This window comes from Prionailurus bengalensis, chromosome B4 (genome assembly GCF_016509475.1).
Source record: "Prionailurus bengalensis isolate Pbe53 chromosome B4, Fcat_Pben_1.1_paternal_pri, whole genome shotgun sequence".
Lineage (NCBI taxonomy): Eukaryota > Metazoa > Chordata > Mammalia > Carnivora > Felidae > Prionailurus > Prionailurus bengalensis.
Window position 1 is genome coordinate 16,842,306 of NC_057358.1, and position 23,463 is coordinate 16,865,768.

General features: G+C 42.4%; 1 protein-coding gene across 3 annotated transcripts in view; it reads left to right on the forward strand.

Moving 5' to 3' along the window:
• Nucleotides 1–23,463, forward strand: part of CACNB2 (calcium voltage-gated channel auxiliary subunit beta 2) — a 391,422-nt gene that overhangs the window by 8,569 nt on the left and 359,390 nt on the right. For all 3 annotated transcript variants that reach the window (XM_043564393.1, XM_043564395.1, XM_043564394.1), the window contains exon 2: nt 627–719. In XM_043564393.1, the coding sequence (XP_043420328.1) occupies nt 627–719 (93 nt within the window). The remainder of the gene's footprint in view (nt 1–626; nt 720–23,463) is intronic.

Here is a 23,463-nt window from a genome sequence, read left to right on the forward strand (position 1 = left end):
GATCCCAGGGGGAGCTGGCACCGTGTTTCCTCCGTGTTCCCTCTGGACCTGTATAGAAACTTCTATATATACGTATATATGTATATAAATAAGTTTCAGGGCCAGCAGAATTCATACTGCACGATGTTCTTCAGCCACCATATGCAGTTCTTACAAGTACCTATGGAGTTACAGATTAAAACATGAAAAACAGCCAAAATGGAAGCCTGCACCACTGGGCTGCTGGAAACAGCATTTCATTGTGCACAATCTGTCGACGCATCACCTTTTCTCTCACCTTGCTGTTGTAGCTTCTTCGGTCTCTCCTGCACCGAAATCCTTGCTTTTAAACGTTTTTATCTTCAATGGCTTTGCCTCCAGATGACAGATATGCTAACAGATCACATAAGTTGTTGTAATTCGCACGTTATTGAACCCTTTGTCTGGAAACCTCTTTTCCCTATAAACTCACCATTTTGAAATCGATACTTGTGATTCCAGTGTCATTTTCTAATGACGCCCACATGATGGCAATTTATATTTTGTTTTGGTTTTTGACCCCTTTCTAGAAGTAGGCCTAGATTTTGGTGAAGAAGGTCTAACAATAATCTCATTTATCTTTTTTTTTTCCCCCCTTTCTTTTGTAGTCATATGGAAGAGGAGCTAGAAGGAAAAACAGATTTAAAGGATCCGATGGGAGCACTTCCTCGGACACTACCTCAAATAGTTTTGTTCGTCAGGTAAGAGAGCTCTTAAATTTCTGGTTCACAGAGGTTGACTCAAATGAATTTAATTTTTTGAAGGTGATTTTTATACCATTACCCTTAAGATGTATGTGGTATTATGGTACTTACTTTCAGTTAAAGTGAAAAGCGTGCAGTTTCATGTGATACTTAACATATTTAAATTTTAAGTGAGATCACGTAGTAATTCCACCCTTTCCTGGCAAGTTGGGGAAAGACAAGAGTAAAATTCACTATGGAGGGTTTCTTTGTAACAGAATGAGCGAACTCCAGCAGAAATGATTATGGCTTTGGGTGTTTTTTTGGCCGGGGGAGGGAATCTCATGTTGTGGGCATCTGTGTTGCCAACTATGAACTTGAAATACCGGTGTTCCCCTAGCTTGAGTTTTCCTCTTCCCTGTTGGGAATTGGATTGTTAAAGAGGAAACTGTTCTTGGTCTTGGAACGACCGAGGCTACTAAGGTTAAATAAAGCATATGATATCTTTGCGGCATAACTTGAACTGCCTTTGGAGACGTAGCTTTTATTTCAGGCACTATGTGGGGTATTCCTGTCCAGCTGTTTGCAACTGTCCCCTAGACAGTGAGTGTCCACATCTTTAACATAGAAAACATTCACACGTGCTAACAGAAAGGATTTTAACGGCCAGAGCAAGAACTCAGGCAGCCCTATCTCCGAGGACAGTAGGTTGTGTGTCTAGACTAAAGTCTTGCCAGGTGTAGATGAGTGTGTATCTTCATGCGACTAACGCTTCTCGGTGGAAAAGAAATCGGGAAGGACAGTGCTAGACAGAACCTGATTCCGTGGCTGAAGGACTCCCAGTATCTGGCCCTTGTGCTCCGAGGAATATGTCGGCCACAGGTCTTTCCCCCAGATAATGGCGGTCAACCGGAACACCTCCATTTCTCTTGCTGGCCACTTTTCCTGTTGCTTCTTGCGCCCCTGCTCCGACACGTTCCCCCCACGGTTAGTAGCACTTGGGCTTCCATTTGTTCACCTGCCGCACCACTGGGGATTCTGTTCTTGGCTAGTTGCTGCCTCCTTACACTTTCGGGACACAGACAAAGGATGATCCCTCTTTGGCCCCCAGTTCCCTCTCTGCAATGTCAGCTATGCCAAAGGTATGTCTGAGTAACTCACATGCAACGGGAAAAATCTTGGTTCTGGTCTGTGCCAATTAAGAATTGTTTCGGTTGCAGGAAGTTAGAACAAGAGTTGGTTAGGAAAGAATGGGGCTATTTTGCTAAGAAACATTTAGAAAGAAAAACAGATAGAGCTGTGTTTTAACGGTGTCAGAAAGAAGGAGCCGGGAAGGGCCCAAGAGGAGCCAAAGGTGTGTGCGTTGGCAGAATCCAGGCGCCATGGTCCTAAGAATAAATGAAGGGCCTGAGAAATAGTTGCTTAGCTTAGGTGAGTCAGTGCACAGAAAGTCACCCAAGGCCTTTTCCATTTCAAGCATCCATCTCGATTCTGCCTCTGGGACAAGGAGACTGAACCAGAGGAGTGAGAAGCCACAACTGTGAGTCATTATCTCAGGGCCGGACGTCCGAAGCAGAAAAAAAATAAGCTTCTTAGAACATGTGGTAGTTGTGGCAAAGCCACACAAAGCGACAGGCAGGTTGTCGAGATGGCATGGGAAGAGAAACTGATGTTTGAAGTGAATGCCGTGTTGTGGGCAGAAGTGAAGAGTAAACCGAGTCCTCTGTTGCTCATCTTAGCCCTGTTGAAAATGTCATTGTGAGACAATGGTTGGACTTCACTTTCCAGTTGCCCCTGGCCGTAGATTTCTCTTTCATGGTGCTTTGAGAATTTCATTTGTTAACTTCATTCATTAAGGGGTGATTGCCACACTGCATATAAATTAACTGCGATTTGCTTTTCTTCACGATAACTTCTTTTGCTTTTGCGTTCCTGGTGATGTGTGTGAGATTCTGTGCTTGAAACACAAAGATTATAAAGAGAGTTGTTAAACTACTTAATGTAAATTTAGATCTATATTGCCAAAACTTATGTGGGCATTTAAGAAGACAAGACAAAATAAAGCAAAACAAAACAACAACAACCCCCCCACACCCCCCACCCCCAAAAACCCCTCTATCCTAAAGGGGCATCTCTTTGAAATAAAATAAAACCCATCTTCCTGAGTCCTAGAATGAGGTGTGTGCCATGGCATGGGTTTGGGGTGATGATTACACAGGTAATGATTTCAAGGACCCTGAAGTGCCGACTTCCTTCCATCACAGAAGGAAAACCAGTGTCTGTGGCCAGAATGCTGAGTTAAAACCTAGTATTCCTTCGATAATTTAATCTCTATTCTGTTCAAAACAGCATTCATATTTTGCTGCCATTTGAAAATAAGCAAACGCTACCTTGATAGAACTAGATATTTAATAGAGATGATTTCATCAGAGTGTTTGAAGAAATGCATGGTAGATGTTAGATTATTAAATCACCTGAAAGAACATCTTTTAAATGTGTTCTTTTTATCGTAAGTAGATGTTTTGTTAAAACAAGTGACTTGTGTCCATGTATGTTACTTACCTGTCTGTGGCTGGGGCATATGTATAATTGGTAAATCACTACAAGTGGGATCTATTTAAAAATATCTTACAGTTAGATCAGATTCCTGCCCTTGAATTAAAAATCATTTCCATATAACTTTGAAACCTTAGAATTATATTTTTAAAAATATTATATTATTTGTAAAGACTTTTTAACTATTTGGTAACCACTAGGTACTTCAGAAAGTTTCAGAGTTTGGAAATGAAAATTTTGTATAATAAATATATGAAAAATTTCAAAAATAAATAACTGACAGAATAGCATAGACTTGGCTCTGAACGGAGTTGTATCTGCCCCCAATTCCTATGTTAATTGTGTTTGGGGGGGGTTAATTGTGTTTGGGGGGGTCTATAAGGGGATAACAAGGTTAGACGAGGTCATATAAGAGCAGGTCCATAATCCTACAGCACCGGCAGCCTTATAAGAAAGAGATACCAAGAACGTGCACGCACGGTAAAATAGTCATGTGAGGACATAGTGAGAAGATAGCCATCTGCAAGCCAAGGAGAGAAGCCCCACCAGAAACCCACCCTGCCAGCATTATGATCATGAACTTCCAGCCTCCAGAACTGTGAGAAAATAGATTTCTGTTGTGTAAGCCTCTCCCCCTCTGGTGCTCTGTTACAGCAGCCATAACAGAGTAATACAGGTGTGTATATAATGGGGTTGGAAAACAGGCCTATTTTATGTATTTATTTATTTATTTACTCTTAAACATTCTTACTGATCTGTAACAAAAATGGCCCCAAATGCACAAATCATAAGTGTTCAGTCTGATGAGATTTCACAGAGTAAGTCCCCATGTAACTATCACCCAGGTCAAGAGATCAATATCACCAGCACCTGAGTGCCCCCTTTTGACCCTTCTCAACCATTATTCCCTTCTTCCTTACTAAAGCTAGCCCATTACTTCTTCTTTTTATACCATAAATTCCTGTGGCCTGTTTTTGGAGTTTTATATGAATAGAATCATTTATATCTGAATCCTTTCACTCAGCCTTACGATGGTTATATTCGTCTGTGTTGTGTGTTCCAATAAACGGTGAATCTTCTTTGCCGTATAGCACTCCACTGTTTAAATATAGCACAATTGCTTCTCTACTTTACTATTGCTAGACATTGGGCTATTTCCTGTTGGGGTTATTGAGAGTAAGGCCGCGTACATGTTCTTGTATCTACCTTTGGTATGTGCACGCGTGCATTTTTGTTTGATCAGTAGAGTGGGATGGCGGGCCATGTGAACGAATGTGTTTAATTTAAGTACACACTACAAGCCAGTTTTCCAGAGTGGTTGAGCCAGTCTTCACCCCCACAAGTAGTGGGGAACAGTGTCAACTGTTTCACAGCCTTGCCAACACTTCGTATCGTCAATGTTTTTCCTTTTAGTCATTCTTGTGCCAGCGGTATGAATAGCCCTTTCCCTGATGACTAAGTCACAACTTACCCATGCTGGATTTTAGCCCTGTGGCTGTTTGATGAAAATTCTCTCCTAACTGTTTGTTGGAACATGTTGAAACATACTGGAATGCGGTAGAACGTGAACATGAAGATAAGTCTACAAAGTAGAAGGCTGAGAGGCCTTCACCCATGGTTTTATTTTATTTTTCCAAACTTTTTGTGGTATGTTTTGTACCCATCATTTGTTCGTGGTGCTCTAACTAAAGTTATTTTGTAAGAAGGATCCTTAGTCTTTTTTTTTAAATTTTTTTTTCAACGTTTATTTATTTTTAAGACAGAGAGAGACAGCATGAACGGGGGAGGGGCAGAGAGAGAGGGAGACACAGAATCGGAAGCAGGCTCCAGGCTCTGAGCCATCAGCCCAGAGCCTGACGCGGGGCTCGAACTCACGGACCATGAGATTGTGACCTGGCCGAAGTCGGACACTTAACCGACTGCGCCACCCAGGTGCCCCAGAAGGATCCTTAGTCTTAAGGAAAAGTTGCTTATAGATGGGTTTCTGCTTTAGGTCCTGAAGCAGGATAACAGGGACCATGAAAGAATTTCACAGTCATAGATAAAGATTCCCGGTTGTTAGTTCATCAGTTGATTCTAAGTTAACCAACTGAACAGTCTTCTGGTCCTTCACATCATCAGCCTGTTTGAGGTCAGTGATATTTCAGAGTTGGGACTGGAGGACGACTTCCTTCTTAAACTTAGTTAATTTCCCCCCGGACAGGGGCGCCTGGGTGGCGCAGTCGGTTAAGCGTCCGACTTCAGCCAGGTCACGATCTCGCGGTCCGTGAGTTCGAGCTCCGCGTCAGGCTCTGGGCTGATGGCTCGGAGCCTGGAGCCTGTTTCCGATTCTGTGTCTCCCTCTCTGTCTGCCCCTCCCCCGTTCATGCTCTGTCTCTCTCTGTCCCAAAAATAAATAAACGTTGAAAAAAAATTTTTTTTAAAAAATTTCCCCCCGGACATCAGTTTTATGCAGGGGCTCTGGGAGAGGGGCGGAGCCCTGATCAGCATTGCAGCATGGCCACTGCCCATGGGTTTTTGGCTACATGTTTCATATATTGGTAGGCTTTTCCAGGTGCTGTGGGAACCGAGGTCGCTATGATTTCTACTCTATATAAGCTTGTTGTGAAGTGATGGCTGAGCTCACCTTATCTATCAAGCATTTCAAAGACAGAACTTGTTCTTCCTCATATTTCCTAAAACCATTAGTTGGAGGGAAAGTTAATTGTGGTGTTTTTTAACTGTGGTCTTACTCCTTTATGCTGCAGTGGAAATGTTACATATATGCAATATATGTTCACAGTATACTGCACTTAAAATTTCCATAGTTCTCTGAAGTATATTGTATTAGGAGACTTACTTAAAATGGTTTCTTTTCAAGAAGGAGGTGAGTGGTTAGGGGTCGCTGTGAAAGGACTAAAGTCTGAAGCCAGGCTGCTCAGTCTGAATTCCAGCTCTGCCATTTACTAGTTGGCCTTTGGACAAGCAGCTTAATCTTTCTATTCCCCAGCATTTTTACCAGGGAAATAGTGCCGACTTCCAAAGTTAGTTGAAAGGATTGCATGAGTTCAAACTTGCTAATTGCTTAGAACTGTAGCTGGTATCTAGAAAGTACTATTGAAGAGCATATTATTATTATTTATAAATACTATAGGCCATTGAGAACATCAGTTAAAACCCGCATAAGAAGTAGAGCATGGCAGAGGAAATCATAATAGTTAACTGATATTAATAGTTAACTATTATTTCATTGTTTACTGCGTATTCTTTCTGCACCTCTATTTGAGGCACAGAGAGGCTAAGTAACTTGTCCACAGTCACATGACAGGTAGGGTTGGAGTCAGATTTTGAATCCAGGTAGCTGACCCCAGATTCTTGCTTTTATTGGATAGGCTACATCTCCTTGTAACAAAAGCCATGAGTAAATCAAATTGAATGACAAGTGCTTTATTCTTTCAGCTAAGGAAGACACGTGGAAAGATTTCTACCAGTGTCTTGACTGGAGAACACATACAAAGTTAGTCTGCTTTTAACTTCCTTCCCCACAGGAAGATGAGGATGTCTTCAGCATTGTAAATATCCCCTGGATATCATGATACAACAAACCAGCTTTATTCCCTTATTTCTTGCATCAAAAATTGCTGAGTTCCAGTTTGTGCCACCATTCAGCACACTCTGCCTCCTGTATCAGTAATGCCAAGCGGAAAAGTAGTGCTGGGAATGTTTCTTTTCTCCCACACACACTTAGAACACACACTTAGAATCCTGAACGTCCTCTTTTTCTTCTCCTTGTTTTTAATACACTTGGACGTGAACTCAAGTCCGAAATCACCTGCAGCATCATGCTGGTCCACTTTGAGGTTTAGCTGAGGCTGATACAGGCTCATGAATCATTCTTATTGTGAATCTGGGTGATTCCAGGTGCATATACAACACCTGGCTTTACAGCAGGTCCGTTAGAAATGGTTTTTTAGTTCCTTAGGCTGTTGCTTCATAAACAGGCATTTTAGTCTTAATTTGTTAAGAGGCAGAAAGTGTTAAACATGCCTTCTAGGCACCCTAATTAGAATTAATGAAGATTATTGTTCAAATTATTTACGTACTAAATGGTATTTAATATATAAAGCTGCAGTTATCTTGGATTTATTGGGATTATTAAGATACCGAGGTTGTCTTCAACTCAGGGAAAAACTCTTTGTACTCTGGCTCTGTGTTGTGAACAGATATGTTGATAAAAGAACTTTATTTATCATCATAACAAGGCCAGCAAAGCTACCATTCTTAAAATTCTTGATGTGTAGGGCCTTGCTTAAAGTTATAGTCTATTAAGATAATTAAGTTGTCGTATAATGTAGCTCTTTCCTTCCAACTTCATCACAGAAAGAGAGAGAAAGTAAGAGAAAGAAAGAAAGAAAAAGAAAGAGAAAGAGAAAAGAAAGAAAGAAAGAAAGAGAGAAAGAAAAGAATGAAAGAAAGAAAAAGAAAGAGAAAGAAAAGAAAGAAAGAAACAGAAAGAAAGAAAGAAAGAAAGAAAGAAAGAAAGAAAGAAAGAAAGAAAGAAAAAAGAAAGAAAGAAAAAGAAAGAAAGAAAGAAAGAAAGAAAGAAAGAAAAGAAAGATAGAAATCCCAGGGGTCTGTTGTCAAAGGAGGAGGAGAAAAGAAGAATGAGTAGTTTATTTTAGCACCAGAACCTAAGCGAGTAAATTAATTTACTGGAAGAAAAATAGGTGGAGAGGAGTAACAAGGCCTGCCTGGCATCGAAGGATAGAACGTTTGTGCTGTTCTTTTCAAGAGATTGTGCAAGAACCGCTAACTGTATAAATTCCTCGATACTGCCAAGGTCAGGGAAACTATGTACATCTGCAAATGAGCGCTGGTCATCAAAGTTAAAGCAGCTCACGGGGGGGTGGAGAGGGCAGTGTTAGTCCTTCTCTCGAGCCCAGTCACTTCTCTTCTGTGTGCTCTCTCCCTTCCTTCCTTCCTTCCTTCCTTCCTTCCTTCCTTCCTTCCTTCCTTTTTTAATTTCTTCATTTTCTTAAAGACATGTGTTCTCCCTGGCTACATTTATGTACCTGGCAGTATTCCTAAGATGAACACCAAATGCTCAGCGGATGCCTGCCAGTTTGCTTTATTTGGACGACTCCACAGCATGGCAACTTTCATTGAGAGTAACGCCGTCATCTGAGCTCTGCTATAGGCCCTGCCGTGTATGGCCAGGACCCACAAACCGTTTCCACTGCTAATTTTCACAGGTCACCCTGCTGTGCCAACCGGGGTCTTTTGTGCGGAGACTTCAGCCTTAGGAATCAGCAAGTCTTTTTTGGAATTTTCAAGTGCCATTATTCTTTGGGGGCTCACAAGGGAGAACTCTGCAACCGATCTGGGATTGTGCTCTCGCCAACATATGTTGTGGTTGTAACAAAATAATCCTGTCGCTTCCAAGGGCTTCCAGAATACAAATCAGGATGACAAAATGGAATGAACCAAATATTTAACAGAAGGTTGCATGACACTTTCAGAACATGGTATTCTAAACAAATTCCATCTCTTCCAGTACCGTGTTCTGGGTGCCGCTTTTTTGGACCTTTTATTAGTTCAGATTGGCTTTAAATGCGAATGATTAATCACAGAGACACACAGCCTATTTTTTAGTTTTGTTTTGCAAAGGCAGATTAAATTGTGATAATGATTACAGACTCCAGGCCTGCGCAGACTGATATGTTTAAGGCTGGATAAATCTTTCAGCCCTTAAATACTGGCTTGTTGCCTTGTTATGCTGTATTCGTCACAAACACAACTATAAATAATAATGTGGGAGATTTATTGCCACTGTGATTTCCTGTAAAGGTCTTTCTATCTTATCAGGCATTCACCTAGGGTTTGTGAATGATAGGACCTGTTCTGAGACTTCGTAAGAACTCGTCTTAAATATATCAGTAGAAAAATACGGAGCTTTTTAGGAAAGAATTCCCTTGTTCTTTCTACAGTGTCAATCTATATACAGCCATGAATGTTTCACTTTTTTTTTTTAGGAGGCATTTTAGAAAGTATTAAAACAAAATTTAGATTTTCATACTTTATATAATTAGCTTTAAGACGTCTTTCTTTCTTTTTTTTTTTTTTTTTTAAATTTTTTTTTTCAACGTTTATTTATTTTTGGGACAGAGAGAAACAGAGCATGAACGGGGGAGGGGCAGAGAGAGAGGGAGACACAGAATCGGAAACAGGCTCCAGGCTCTGAGCCATCAGCCCAGAGCCTGACGCGGGGCTCGAACTCCCGGACCGCGAGATCGTGACCTGGCTGAAGTCGGACGCTTAACCGACTGCGCCACCCAGGCGCCCCTAAGACGTCTTTCTTGATGTAGGTTTTGTGGGAGATCAAGGGCATGATTCGCTATGAAATCTGCCCCATTCTCAGACTGTTGTCATGTATTTGGAACACCTCCTGTGTGAACTAGGTTCCGTTAAGATCTCTAATTATTAAAATGGTTTTGTGGATTGAGGCATTTTTATCTTTGGATATCTTTTTTTCCTATTGATACAAATATGTAATTTTAAAACCGAGAATTATTTCTGCAGGTGTTTTTAGTTTCTTTGACCCTCAGATGTTTCAAATTATAATATACTTTCCACTTATGCCCCATTTTCTGCTGTTATTATCCATCCTCTTTTTGGCCAATGTCTGTAGTCTTGGAAGTCCTAGACTGAAGTAACCCCAGGAGATTAATCGAGAATTTACAAGTGATCTGATATGGAGTAACTAGTATGCCTAAGAAAATGGAATTTCATTAAATACTGAATTTGCAAAAACTGTGTCTTTCAGTTGAACCCTACACGTTTAGAAGTACCACTTAAGATCACTTACTTAGCTTAAGGTTAATTATTCATGTGTCTTAGGTCTTCATGGGCAGCATACCTGAGATACTAGTCTGGTCCCACGAAGGGACAGCCTTTTTAGGGATGGAATTATTGTCAGCTTCTCTATTGATTTGTTTCTGGAAAGCTTCATGTCTGATGGTTATCAGATGCTAGGGAAGTCCGTTTTGAGATTCGGGCTTATGGCTCAAAAATATTTGCTGTGGTTCAGTTCCACAAGTAATTATTCCAATTCTGTCGCATCATTATTCCACATTCGTGACCAGGCATGTGTGTTTATTACGAAGACCCCGAGATGGAGTAAAGTGACCCAGCCCCCACCTCTACCTCAGATCTTATCACGCTTCCTTTCTCCATGTGCTTATTTTAGAGTTTGACCAATAAGGGGGGGCGGGAGGGATAGGAAAATAGTCACAGGAGGAGGGGAGAACATTTTTTATAGAGTCTTCCGTGGCTACGTGATTGGGAAAATGAAGATGGAGCCCTTCAGGGAGTCCTTGTCCCCTGCACCAGCTCACTGTCCATGTCAAGCCTCCCAAACTGCCATCAAGTTTTAGAGAATTGTCTTGGCTCAGGGCCCTTCATGGTTCCCTTACGTCGTTGGTGTCTGTAAAACATTCCAGCGTCCACTCCTTCATTTATTTCATACCTGGTGTTGAGTCAGCGGGGGACAGCTTGACTGTTTGGGCTTCTGACCAGGACATGTTGCCTTAACTCTGCTTTCCCTTCTCCATCCTGGCTGAGAGTCTGGGCACCGGGACCTCACCAGTTTTTCCTTCCTGGAAAGTAGTATTTTCTCGAAGCCAGGGTCTTCTTTCTCCTATAGGTGGAAGCTTGAGGGTTTACTCCCTTTAGAGGTCTCACTCCCATGGAAAGAGTCATGATTTCTCTGTGGTCAGGGTGCTGTATGTGAAAATTGGTAAATGGGGGGCACCTGGGTGGCTCAGTCAGTTCAGTCTGACTTCGGCTCAGGTCATGATCTCCCCATTCATGAGTTCGAGCCCCACGTCGGGCTCTGTGCTGACGGCTCAGAGCCTGGAGCCTGCTTCGGATTCTGTGTCTCCCTCTCTCTCTGCCCCTCCCCCATTCATGCTCTGTCTCTGTCTCTCTCTCAAAAGTGACAATTAAAAAAATTTTAAATAAAAATTAAAAAAAATTGCTAAATGGCCAACCACCTTTAAAAAACAAAAACAACCCCCGCCTCCCGCCCCCAACCAAACCAAACAAGCTAACTGTTCATTTGAAAGAAAAATACTGCAGGTGGTGTATTCCTTTGCTAGAGTTTTTGTAACTACGTACCACAAACTAGGCGGCTTCGGCAACAGAAATCTATTGTCTCACAGTTCCGGAGGCCAAGACTATGAACTTGTCCTTCCTTCTGAGGCTGTGAAGGAAGGACCTGTTCCTGCCTCTCCCTGGCTTATAGGTGGCTGTCTTCGTGTTCATGCAATTTCTCCCTGTTGTGGGTCAGTCTCCGTATTTTCCCCGCCTCCCTTTTGTCCCCCCCCCCCACTTTTTTTTAAATTTAAATTTTAGTGAAGATAACAGTGCAGTATTGGTTTCAGGAGTAGCATTAAGTGATTCATCACTTACATCACCCAGCGTTCATCACACGTGCCTCCTTAGCACCCGTCACCCATATAGCCCATCCCCCGACCCACTTCCCTCTGTCGACCCATAGTTTGTTTTCTGTCATTATAAGCATATCAGACATGTTGGATTAGGGTTCATCTGGATGACCTCATGTTATCATAATTACCTCTACGAAGACCCTATCTCCAAATAAAGTCACATCCTGAGCTCTCAGGGCTTAAGTCTTCAACATGTGAGTTTGGAGGGGGGGCGGATCATAACTCAACCCACAGTAGATGGTGACTGTTACAATTAGCTTCATATGTAATTTTGTTTTCTTGTAGCCTCCATGTTTAACATGAAGATAGATTTACACTAAAAAACCAGCATAGAAATAAGTCAGAGAAAGACAAATATCTGATTTCACTCACATGTGGAATTTAAGAAATACAAAGAGATGAACATAGGGGAAGGGAAGGAAAAGTAGGATAAAAAGAGAGAGGGAGGCAAACCGTAAGAGACTCTTTTTTGTTTTAGATGTCTTTTAACGTTTATTTATTATTGAGGGACCAAGAAACGCAGAGCGTGAGCAGGGGAGCGGTAGAGAGAGGGGAGACACAGAATCGGAAGTAGGCTCCAGGCTCTGAGCTGTCAGCGCAGAGCCTGACGCAAGGTTTCAACTCACGAACTGTGAGATCATGACCTGAGCCAAAGTCGGTCGCCTAACCAACTGAGCCACCCAGGCGCCCCCGTAAGAGACTCTTAAATGCAGAGAACAAACTGGGGGGTGCTGGAGAGGTGTTTGGTGGGGGACGGGCTAAATGGGTGATAGGCATGAAGGAGGGCACTTGTTGGGATCATCACTGGGTGTTACGTGTAAGTGACGAATCACTAAATTCTCCTCCTGAAACCATGATTCCACTGCATGTTAACTAATTTGGATTTAAATGAAAATTTTTAAAAAGCTAACATATATCAGAAAAACATCTTTTTCTAGAATATTAAAGGAGTAAAGAGGTACGTTTCCCCCATACGTGTCAATGTGATTCCTGTATCTTCTGTGTATGAAATAATACATGAAAAGTTCATGTATTTTCATAATTGATCTAACCAACTCAACTAATATGTCAATTATGAATTCTCTTCAATTTTCATTGTATGAATTTTCATTTAGATTATTCCATTTCTTCAAAGTACAAGACTTTCTTTCTAAGGCCTTGATAACTTGCACCTAAGGACATGTCAGGGATTTATAAAATGTTCAAAAGTCTTGGGGTTTTAGAGATTAAATTCATCAGTGTTACCCAGAATCTGGTTCACTCCTTAGTGTACTTTGTGTGATGGGTAAAACACATATGAACTATTGCATATCAACAACAGGTGGGTTCTTTGTACTTAGTTTCGTGACACCTGTTGATATGCACACACAAGCATTTTTGCATGTGTGTGTACATGAGTATGTATTTGTGACTTTTAGGTTTTCCTTGTACCCTTTAACCTCTCACATTTAAAAACAGAGCTAAATTTGGGGCGCCTGGGTGGCTCAGTCGGTTGAGCGTCCGACTTCAGCTCAGGTCATCATCTCATGGTCGTCTGTGGGTTCAAGCCCCGTGTCGGGCTCTGTGCTGACAGCTCAGAGCCTGGAGCCCGTTTCAGATTCTGTGTCTTCCTCTCTCTCTGCCCCCCCCCCCCCCCCCCGCTCACGCTCTGTCTCTCTCTCTCTCTCTCTCTCTCTCTCAAAAATAAATAAACATTAAAAAAAAAATTTAAAGCAGAGCTAAATTGAAAAATGTAATGTGTTATGGCCTACCTCAGTATTTTTCATTTGTATCAAGATCTGAGCTACTTAAAAATAATTTTTAGACTTGCATTTCTCACAGTGAATTATTAACTCTGTTGAGTTTTTGCAGTTATGATTTCTAGCTTATAGCCATTTGATACCAAGAAGAATGAGGAATTGAGGTCCTCCCTTAATCTTTCAGACGATTATAAGGAGAGCCGTAGCAATGAAGAAAACCACATGGTGGGTCAGAATGCCCTGTTACGTATTAGCCACTTGTGGGGAAAAAAAATCAAAGATCGTCTGGCAATCCCTTGCTGATTTATTTGATGGTGTTTACTGGCTCACCGAGGTGAGAAACATGCTGAAGAATGTTATTTACTCTTTTCAAGGTCTTATTTCGAGTAATTTTCCTTCACTAAGCCGGATGTGTTTAAGGAGTCCAGTCCAGAAATCTCAACGAAAGGTTTCAGAGTCAAATGTGTCGTTAGCATCAGAGCGCTGGGCGTGTGCATTGTGGAAACAGTTCCCAAGGGATTCTAATGCTTGCTCAGGATTAAGCACTGTGACCTGGAAGGGATCAAGGGATCAGGCTGGGTCATAAAGAAAAAAATTAGGTAGGAAGCAGCCACCAGGAAAGTAGTAAACCAAGACAAGACTTACTGACATATAAATAGCTATTTGGTTGTTTATTTTTTTTTTAAGTGTATTTATTTATGTTGAGAGAGTGTGTGCACACACGCGTGAATGAGTGGGGGAGGGGGAGAGAGGGAGGGAGAGAACGAATCCCAAGCAGGCTCCAGTGCTGTCAGTGCAGAGCCCGATTTGGGGCTCAGTCCTACAAACTGTGACATCATGACTTGAGCCAAAATTAAGAGTCGGCCACTCAACCGACTTAGCCACCCAGGTGCCCCAGTGGCCATTTGGGAACTTAGAGGAAGTGTGTATTTTAGTGGAGGAGCAGAAGGGAGGCCTGTGTGAGCCCGGAGGAAATGACATTTCATTCAGAAGAGTAAGAATAGAAAGGATTTGAGCATTTGCTCCAAGAACAATTTTATATTGAAATTTTCGATTTAAATTAAGAAATGCAGTTTTAAGCACTGAAATTAATATTCAGATTAAATTAAGAATAACTTAAACATTTAAATGTTAAAGCACACAGGGTATTTGGGGGATGCTAAGTATCCATGTATATGGAATCTGGATGTATGGAGATATGGATGGGAGATGAAGTTAGGGCGGGTTGGAGGGCACCAGATCCCAGGGCTTCTGTGCCTTGAGTTACGCGGCAGCATCCTGGGTGAGAGAAGCTTTGAAAAAGTGCACTGATGGGTCGGCTGATTGGAAACCAGTCCCTGTCAAAGAGCGTATGAAAATAAAGTTGATAGTGATAGCTAACTTTTGCTGAATACTGATGGTGTGCCAGCCACTCTGGAAAGCACTTTATTAAACAGTAACCCAACTCACTGAGGCAGGTGCTATCGGCATCCACATCTAACAGGTGACGAATTGAGGCCTTAGGTTAATTGATTTGCCCAAGTTCATACACTTAAAGTAGAGAGTAATTATTAGGTGAAATTGGTATATTCTTGGGGACGTTTAAGGTGTTCGTTTGGGCAGTGAGAGACTTTAGGCCACACTGATGCTCCAAATGTGGGAGAACGTGACATGGTAGTTCTGGGTCATTAGGCCAAAGCCAGCCGTTATGACTGTGCTCGAAAGGCCTGAGGTCCAGCCACCTGAGCCATGACTGCCAAGAGCAGGGCAACCTGTTGGGTTCCAAGAGCGGGGTTGGCTTCAAGCTAAGCTCCCGTTCCATCAGGGAGTTAGGAGAGTCACCTCTTTAGTGCTGAGTATATATGGGGAAGAGCTGTTCAAGGGTAGTGAGTCTAAGGGGAGGCTATGTTAATCATACCATTCTTCTAATTTTTCTATAGTTTTGAACAGTTTCAAAATAGATTGGGGCAGGCGGAAGTGGTGGGGTGGGAGGGAGAGGACAGAGTGCTGACTGAGTAAGCTAACAGCAGAGCTCTGTGGGAGCCCTGGAGCCCAGGGCAGGGGCAAGAGAGCTGTGCCTGCTGAACGGAAGCACACAGAGAAGGACGGGGCAATTTCTCTCTCAGAGATTCCCTCCACAGTGTCCTGCCTGCCTGCCCGCCCGCCTCTCCAGAAGATGTTTCTGGGGCCAAAGGACCTAATAAAACAGAGCTGGGAGGCAGAGGCTGATGTTTTCTACTGGCAACCTTATTCCAGAATTTTGCATTAAAAAAAAAAAAAAAAGTCTTACAAGACTGTTTCCACAGATAAAGTAAAACCATGTACAAATCCAATACAAACAGGTTTTCCTCACAGATGTCAAGAAGGTGAGAGGGTTTATGGCCCCAAACAGCTGTTTATCTTAATATCATATTATGTGGCTCTTTCAGTGAATTTGCACAAACCCCTTTGAACCAGCTATGCTGACTAACGGCCATTTTCCCCAGAGTAGAAGTAGTCATTAGTGGTCGTATAAGTTGAAACTCAGCCATGCTCTTTCTGCCTCAGGCCATTCGTTTGTGGGAGAGCAGTTGTTTGAGAAAATTAGGTTATTTGGTTACCAAGAGACACTGCCCTTTCCCCTATCTAATTACCCTCTTTTGGAAGAAGAATTGCTTAGTATTTGTTAGACAACTCCGCGTGCTAATGGTGTTGGGGGAGATGTTTACGGCCTTCCTATAAAACAGATCAGAACAGTTTTACTATTGTTTTCCGTTCATATAAGAAGCATCAGCATCCTGAAGATGTGATAAGTGCTGTGAATGCAATAAACCATGTTTTAATGATCACAAAAAAAGAAAAAAGATGGCAGATGGCCCGATTTTCACACACGGTTGTTTTAGGACCAGACTTCGGTGTTTAGTCTTATTCAGTCAGAGCGGAAAAGTGACTCTGGACTGAGGGTTTGAAGGTGCCTACACTTTATTTATGAAACAGTGTCTCCGAGCATTTGTCTGTGTCAGTGTGAAAACTATATTGGAGACAGGCCACGTGTGCGCGTTACCGTCTGACTCTGCTCAACTTGATTTGTACTACGTTCTCTTTACTGGTTCTCGTTTACTCATCTGCGTATCCACTCACTGACTCGTTCGTTCACCAACATGTGGAGTGTCTTTGCCCGGCACTGGGCCAGATAGAAAACAAAACAACAAGGTTCTTTCCAGTCATCAAATCAGTCAGTCCTGGGCATGCAAGGTACAGCATGGTGACTGCAGTTTATAAGGCTGTATTGTATGTTTGAAAATTGTGGTATAAATTAATTCAGATTTGAACTGCCTTGAGTTTTAAGATTCATCGCTGTTAATTTATAATGGAAATACTTAGGACCATAATGGTAATGCTAGGTTACTGGAGAGCTCTGAGGGCCCTCTTCTTTGTGGGAAAAGATCACCGTAGTGATCTTTTCGCAATAGATACATAAATCAAATCATTTCGACGTTGTACACCTAAAACGAATACAATGCCGTCTGTCCCTGGTATCTGAAAAAAAAAAAATAACAAGGTTTCTGGATGAAGATATCAGAGTGTTCAATGGATTCGTGCTTTACAGCCCGTTGTTACGAGTTCCGTAATAGAGGTGAGTTCTAAATGTGGCAGAGACACGGAAGGGGCTGATTACGTCCACCACGGGCAAGGGAAGAGAATGTCACAAAGGAAGTCGTATTTGAGCTGGATATTGAAGGATGAGGTGAAACGTTCTAGGAGAAGAATTGGGAAGAGACATGGCAGGCTGAGAGAGCTCGTCCTATGCCAAGGCAGGAAGAGAGGGAGAAAATGCCATGTTCCATCTGCTAGGGCTGCCGGCCGGGTGAGTGGGAGATGAGGCCAAGCACGGGTAGGTGTCCGAAAACACGGAGAACAGCATCCCTGTGCCTGCATCCTCCGCATAGTACACCTGTGGTATGCTCTGATTTTCCTCATCAGGACCACTTCTATAGCAGGGGAGGGGTTTACATATCTTGTGAGCACCTTGTTCACACGCATTGCTCCGAATAAACTGTTCAGAACCTATTCTGTCTCAACACACCCCATATAAGGATCCATCCTCATGGCTGTCTGTTAGTGTGGGGCATTTTAAAGGGCGGTATGTTGGGGTGCCTGGGTGGCTCAGTCGGTTAAGTGTCCGACTTCAGCTCAGGTCATGATCTCGCGGTCCGTGAGTTCGAGCCCCGCGTCGGGCTCTGGGCTGATGGCTCAGAGCCTGGAGCCTGCTTCTGATTCTGTGTCTCCCTCTCTCTCTGCCCCTCCCCCGTTCATGCTCTGTCTCTCTCTGTCTCAAAAATAAATAAACATTGAAAAAAAATTAAAAAAAAATAAAGGGCGGTATGTTTAGGAACAAAAGCCCTATCCCTCCTTTTTCCCTTCAGACTGACTTTAGATTGACCGTAGATGTTTATATTTCTGTAATTCAAGGAGTTGTAGGTTTCTGGGTCAGGCATGTGCTTTCTTTTGGATTTTTGACCACAGGAGTCTACTGAGAAAGTTAATTTACTTTAAAAAGCAAGCTTTAAATATAAATTGATCCTGTATCCATAATATGTGTGACCGCATATATACATATATATGTATAAATGTATGCACGTTTCTTTTGACAGCTTATTTTAGGAATTACATGATGAGTGTAACCTAGCATTATCGTTATGGTCCTAAGTATTTCCATTATGGATTAACAGCGAAGAATCTTAAAAATCAAGGCAGTTCAAATCTGAATTAATTGATATCACGTAGATTTAGGACCTCCTTTGCTTTAATCTCTCAACTTAGAAATCTTCCTGGATATATGTTTGAGAGACTCTAGACACTTTATTATTTGGACACTAGTTTCTTTGGTGCACTAATTCTTTTGGTTTTTGAGGTAGAGTTCAGGCTGACGAAGAGGGAAAAGGTGTTGAGGGCCCTCAGAGCTCTCCAGAATTGGGAAGTAAAAAGAAATTGGAAGTAATTTGAGGTCTCTAAACCGTCTCGATCGCACTGTCTTCCTATTTTCCTTCCCAGTGACTGAGAATAAAACTGGAAAGGGGCACCTGGGTGGCTCAGTCGGTTGTGTGTCCAACTTCAGCTCAGGGCATGATCTCACGGTTTGTGGGTTCGAGCCCCACGTTGGGCTCTGTGCTGACAGCTCAGAGCCTGGAACCTGCTTCGGATTCTGTGTCTCGCTCCCTCTGCCCCTCCCCTGCTCGCTCTCTCTGAAAAATAAATATTAAAAGAAAAGCAACTGAAAAGTCTTTCGAGCCTGTGGCCACCACTGCACCCTTCCTGACTAAGTCACGCCCCCACCATCCCCCATTCACAAAGATCAAATGATTAGAATAGTTCTCAGCTTCTTAAGGGAAAATAGGTACAGATTAGGTAGGGGTGCTGGGGGGCGGGTGGGAGGAGAGCATACCCATCATTTTCCCTCTCTTTAGGCCACTCAGCCCTGCCGCTCATCTCAGAAATGCTTGAGCTGACTCTGGAAAATAGTGTTTTTATTTCAATTCGAGGCTCTGCTGCTCAGGACCTGTGTCACCTGGTAAAGGCACAGGAACCGTCAGCTCCTCTGGAAAGTAAGGATAATAATACAGAACGGCCCCGGGGGCAGCCATTGGGAGGCGCCCTTCAGCCTGCTCATAATCTCTGTCATCGTAGATCTACAGTCCAAGGGAGAACAGAACATTCCCTAGGTGAGCGCGGCTTTAAAGACAGGTGTCCTATCAAACAAATATATGTGACTCCAGTGGAAGCTACATGCCCACCAAACAAATTCATCTTATCTTCTCAGCAAGTTTCTCCAGGCCACCCGTCACCCCCATTTGGGGACACTTTACTTTTATTTAAAAAAAATTTTTTTTTAACGTTTATTTATTTTTGAGACAGAGAGAGACAGAGCATGAACGGGGGAGGGGCAGAGAGAGAGGGAGACACAGAATCGGAAGCAGGCTCCGGGCTCTGAGCCATCAGCCTAGAGCCCGACGCAGGGCTCGAACTCACGGACTGCGAGATCGTGACCTGAATTGAAGTCGGACACTTAACCAACTGAGCCACCCAGGCGCCCCTTGGGACACTTTACTTTTAGATTTTGCTCTAAACCCCTTTGGGTTGGAAATGCCGGAGGACCCATTGTAATACCTCCACGTCTAAAAAATAACCAGGCAGATGTTTCTTATATTCTGTGCAGTCGGATTGTCATTGTTACTGTTGTTCGTTCGGACTTGTTTTTGTTTATTTTTTTTTTTTTTTACTTCTTTTGCAAAGGAAAGCGGGGGAGGCTGTTGATCGAGGTGCAAAGGCACTGCCGCTGGATAATCCCGCTACGAGAAGAATCCTTAATCAACACATAATTAACTGATTTTTTTCCCCTCTAGAAACTGATTTTGAGCAGTGTCTCACACACAAAGGACCTTCATTCGGCAGAGATGTGGCTTCTTGATATCTTAGTCTAGATTTGCATCCTTCCCACCCACCTCAATTTTTCTAGTTTGTTTCCAGAAGCTATATTTAGAATACATCAGTCACTTTACACTGCCATTTTCTTTTTCATTCTCTAACCTCAGGAGCTAAAAGATCCATTTTGTCTATTCAGCTTGCCAACTTCACTCGAATATTTGAATACAAGCTCCAGGGTTTTTTTTTTTTTTTTTTTTTTTAATCAGTGTGCTTCTGGTGCTGCGTGTGGAAGATTGGCCTAGGTGATTTAGTGGACAGTTAGTTGGACTGTAGAAATCCATTTTTGAAAAGCAAATGTTTATTATTTACCCCAGGTAAAAGCTCTTGATGGATGATTTACGTAGACCCATGATATTAATTTGGTGGTGGCTTGTGTTTCCCTGCAAAGACCTTATGAAACAGGCTTGACCTGGAGACCTTTCTTTTCTACAGTTTTTTTCATAGCCAAGAAATTTGAAAAACAACTATTTTCTTCTCTTTCTTCCATTCATAATTCCCATCTTCACCATACATAACACATGGTGACCAGGTACCCAGACTAGCCTAAAGAACCTGATTACACCAAATCATAGCTACAATAGCATAGAATTTCAAAGGCAATTGGGAGCGATAATACTGTGGCGTTTGTGGTAATTTAAAAGAAACTGATCCTTCCTATTTGATGTATCTGACATGTATTAGAAAAAAAATAAATTTGATTTAAAGATGATGAGGAGTAGATGGTGTAATGGTGGGTTGGTACAGCGAGAAAAGTCTGGTATGCAACGAACAGTTCTTTTGTACAGGACATTTATGAGTTTGCTAGGGGGTTCCCCTTAACATACTTATTTTCGTTCTTTTTTTATACTTAAAAATAGGCGTTTTTTCCTGATCATAAAATTAAATATAGGCACACTTAAAATAATTTAAAAAATAAAGATTGCTCATGATTACTAGCCAGATCTGTTTACATTTTAAAGTACAGTGTAGAGAATTAGGATAAAAGCATAATTGTATGGTAAAAATATTGCCCTCCAAATGAAGTTCCCTGAGCATGACTTCCGAGTATTATGCTCAATTTTAGTTTTTTGTCCAAATGTTTATGTAATGTAAGGTGGACTTTTTATTCTAGGACGTAGAGATTAATGTTTTTGTTAGAAAATTTTGCGTGGGTGACGCATTTGCCTCCATGTTATTGCTTCTATTTATGGCACCGGTTTTTTTTCGCTTCCTCCCATCCTCCCTCCGATTTTCCAGTGTTGATCTGAAAAAACAACCGCAACAAGAAGGTACATCAGTTCGAACTGTCCGCTGCAGGAGACCGTAAAGTAAGCATGGCTTAAGCAGAAGGAAATTTGGGGGGCCACTTAACTGTCAAGCCCAGGTGTTGGTGACCGGAGTAGCTCGTATGTCATTGGGCACTCGATTTCTTTCCATCTCTCATCGCTGCTGTCTCCCAGGTTTGCGTCATTCTCTGCTCTAGGTGGTGGCGGGATGGTTCCCAACAGTGCTGGGTCTACCTCCTTCCGAGATGAGTTGTCTCTCGTTGGCTCTGATTGAATGTGCAGCCGGGAGCTAATAGCTCAAGTGGTCCATGATCAGCTGATTGGCCAGACCTAAGCTATGTGCTCCGCCTGAAAGTGGGAGTTGAGTCAACTTGACATAAGATCCATGGACTAAGAGTGAGAGAAGTGTTGCCTTCCCAGGAGAAATAGCGGAAGGCTGCTTGTTACCAGGTGGAAGATGGTGGAAAAAAGAACGAGGTCCACTTTAGGGGGTAAATGAAACCTATTGACCCGGGAATGTGCATGTAAATATATCCTTATAAGAATATGTGTTCGTGGGCATGTGTGCTACCTGTATATTTTTTAAATGATCAAATCATAAGAAGACCTAAATCTAATAATTATGGCCTTAATAACATTTGAGCAGCAGCAAGGTGCTAGAGGCAGAACAGACAGTTACACGGGTTTTAGAAAACAATAAGCTGTGTTCTTTTTTTTTCCCCCAATGAGTTTATCATATGGCGATTTCTATAAAAGTAAGACATGTTCTTGAAAACGATTATCTTTGGCTTGATTCTAGTATTGCCAGGCTTTATGGCAACACTAGATACCTTCAGGGAATTTAATGAGATGTCTGAGAATCGTACTGATTGGAGGAAATAGCATATGAAGAGTTAGATCAGATTCTTCAAGTGATAATGGTAACTTTTGCTCGGAATCTTGATTCAATGGAAAGGTTCATTTGCCAGTTGGTGAGGTGTTCAGCCCTGCATATGTTATATTCAGTACCACTGACCTTGTCATTGAAAGCATGCTTGGCACACCTCCCAAGAAAATTGTTGTTCTTGTTTTCAGACCTTTGTAGTACTAACTGCCCCTTATGCTTAACAGCACAGGGGATTTTGCAAGTGGAATTGGGTAGACCTGTTAAGGACGTCCAGTCTTGTCTTCTGCTGAGAATTAGGGTTCCTTCTGGCATATGCTTCACTCAGTTTCTGCATCCAGGAAATGTAAGGGCTGACCTTTAGAAAGGGGATTGGGACAAATTAGGATGTTGTTCAGTTGTGAGTGTGAGAATCCACTCTCAAACTTGCCTCAGCAAAAAGGGATTTGTTGCCATGCATAACTGTAGAAGGCTTGGATACTACTGGAGATGACCAGATGCTGGCAGGACTGTGTTTTCCTGCACAGGTGTTGGATTTTCTCTTACCAGACAAGGCTTCCCCGTGTTGTGCAGGGACGTGGCAGCGGGAAGTTCCAGGCTCCCTTCTTGCCAGCTTTGATAACAGAATACAAGGCTGCTTCTTTCTTTTCGCTCCTTCTAATTCCAGTCCAGTGAACCACAGAATAGGACTCTTAACTTGACCTGCTTAGTTCACGTACCATCTTTTGGACCAATCTCTGCGGGCGTGGATGAAGGACCAGTTTGGTCAAATGTGTGTGTGCAAGGGTGGGCAGTGGTGCAAGTCAACCAAAGGAGGAGGGGAGGGGGTGTTGACAGAAGAAGTTGAAAAGGATGCAGGGCAAGCCAACCATCCGTGGAAATTTTTGACCTTCATTGTACATGATACTTATAACAAGCGTCCCTTTGTCCCCTGCACAATGTGTAGAGGGCAACATACACTTCATAGATATCATGTGTCCCTTATCATACCCTGTGTTTTTCCCATGAAATAATGGGTCCTCTAAACATACGTCTACATAAAGGATAGAGCAGAGTGGTGGGTAAAAGGTCTTCTCTCCTGGGGAATTACAAGGGTGACATCTTTCGAGGTATGAAGAGCTAGCACTCCCTCTGAGTAGTTGATTGAAAATGCTTTTCTCTTATCTTGAATTTTCACTCTTCCCCTTAGATTCCACTCGCATCATGCTTTCTAGTTTTTCATATATCATTTCTTTCCAACGATACAGCATCTTCTGAGGGAATGGAAATAGAAGTTCACAGAAAGTAGTCCCAAGGTCCTGCAGCTAGGGGACAGCAGAGGCAGGATTTTAACCCCGGTGTCCTGTGCCCAGGGCACCACACCTGGCTGTCTTCGTTATCACGATTTTG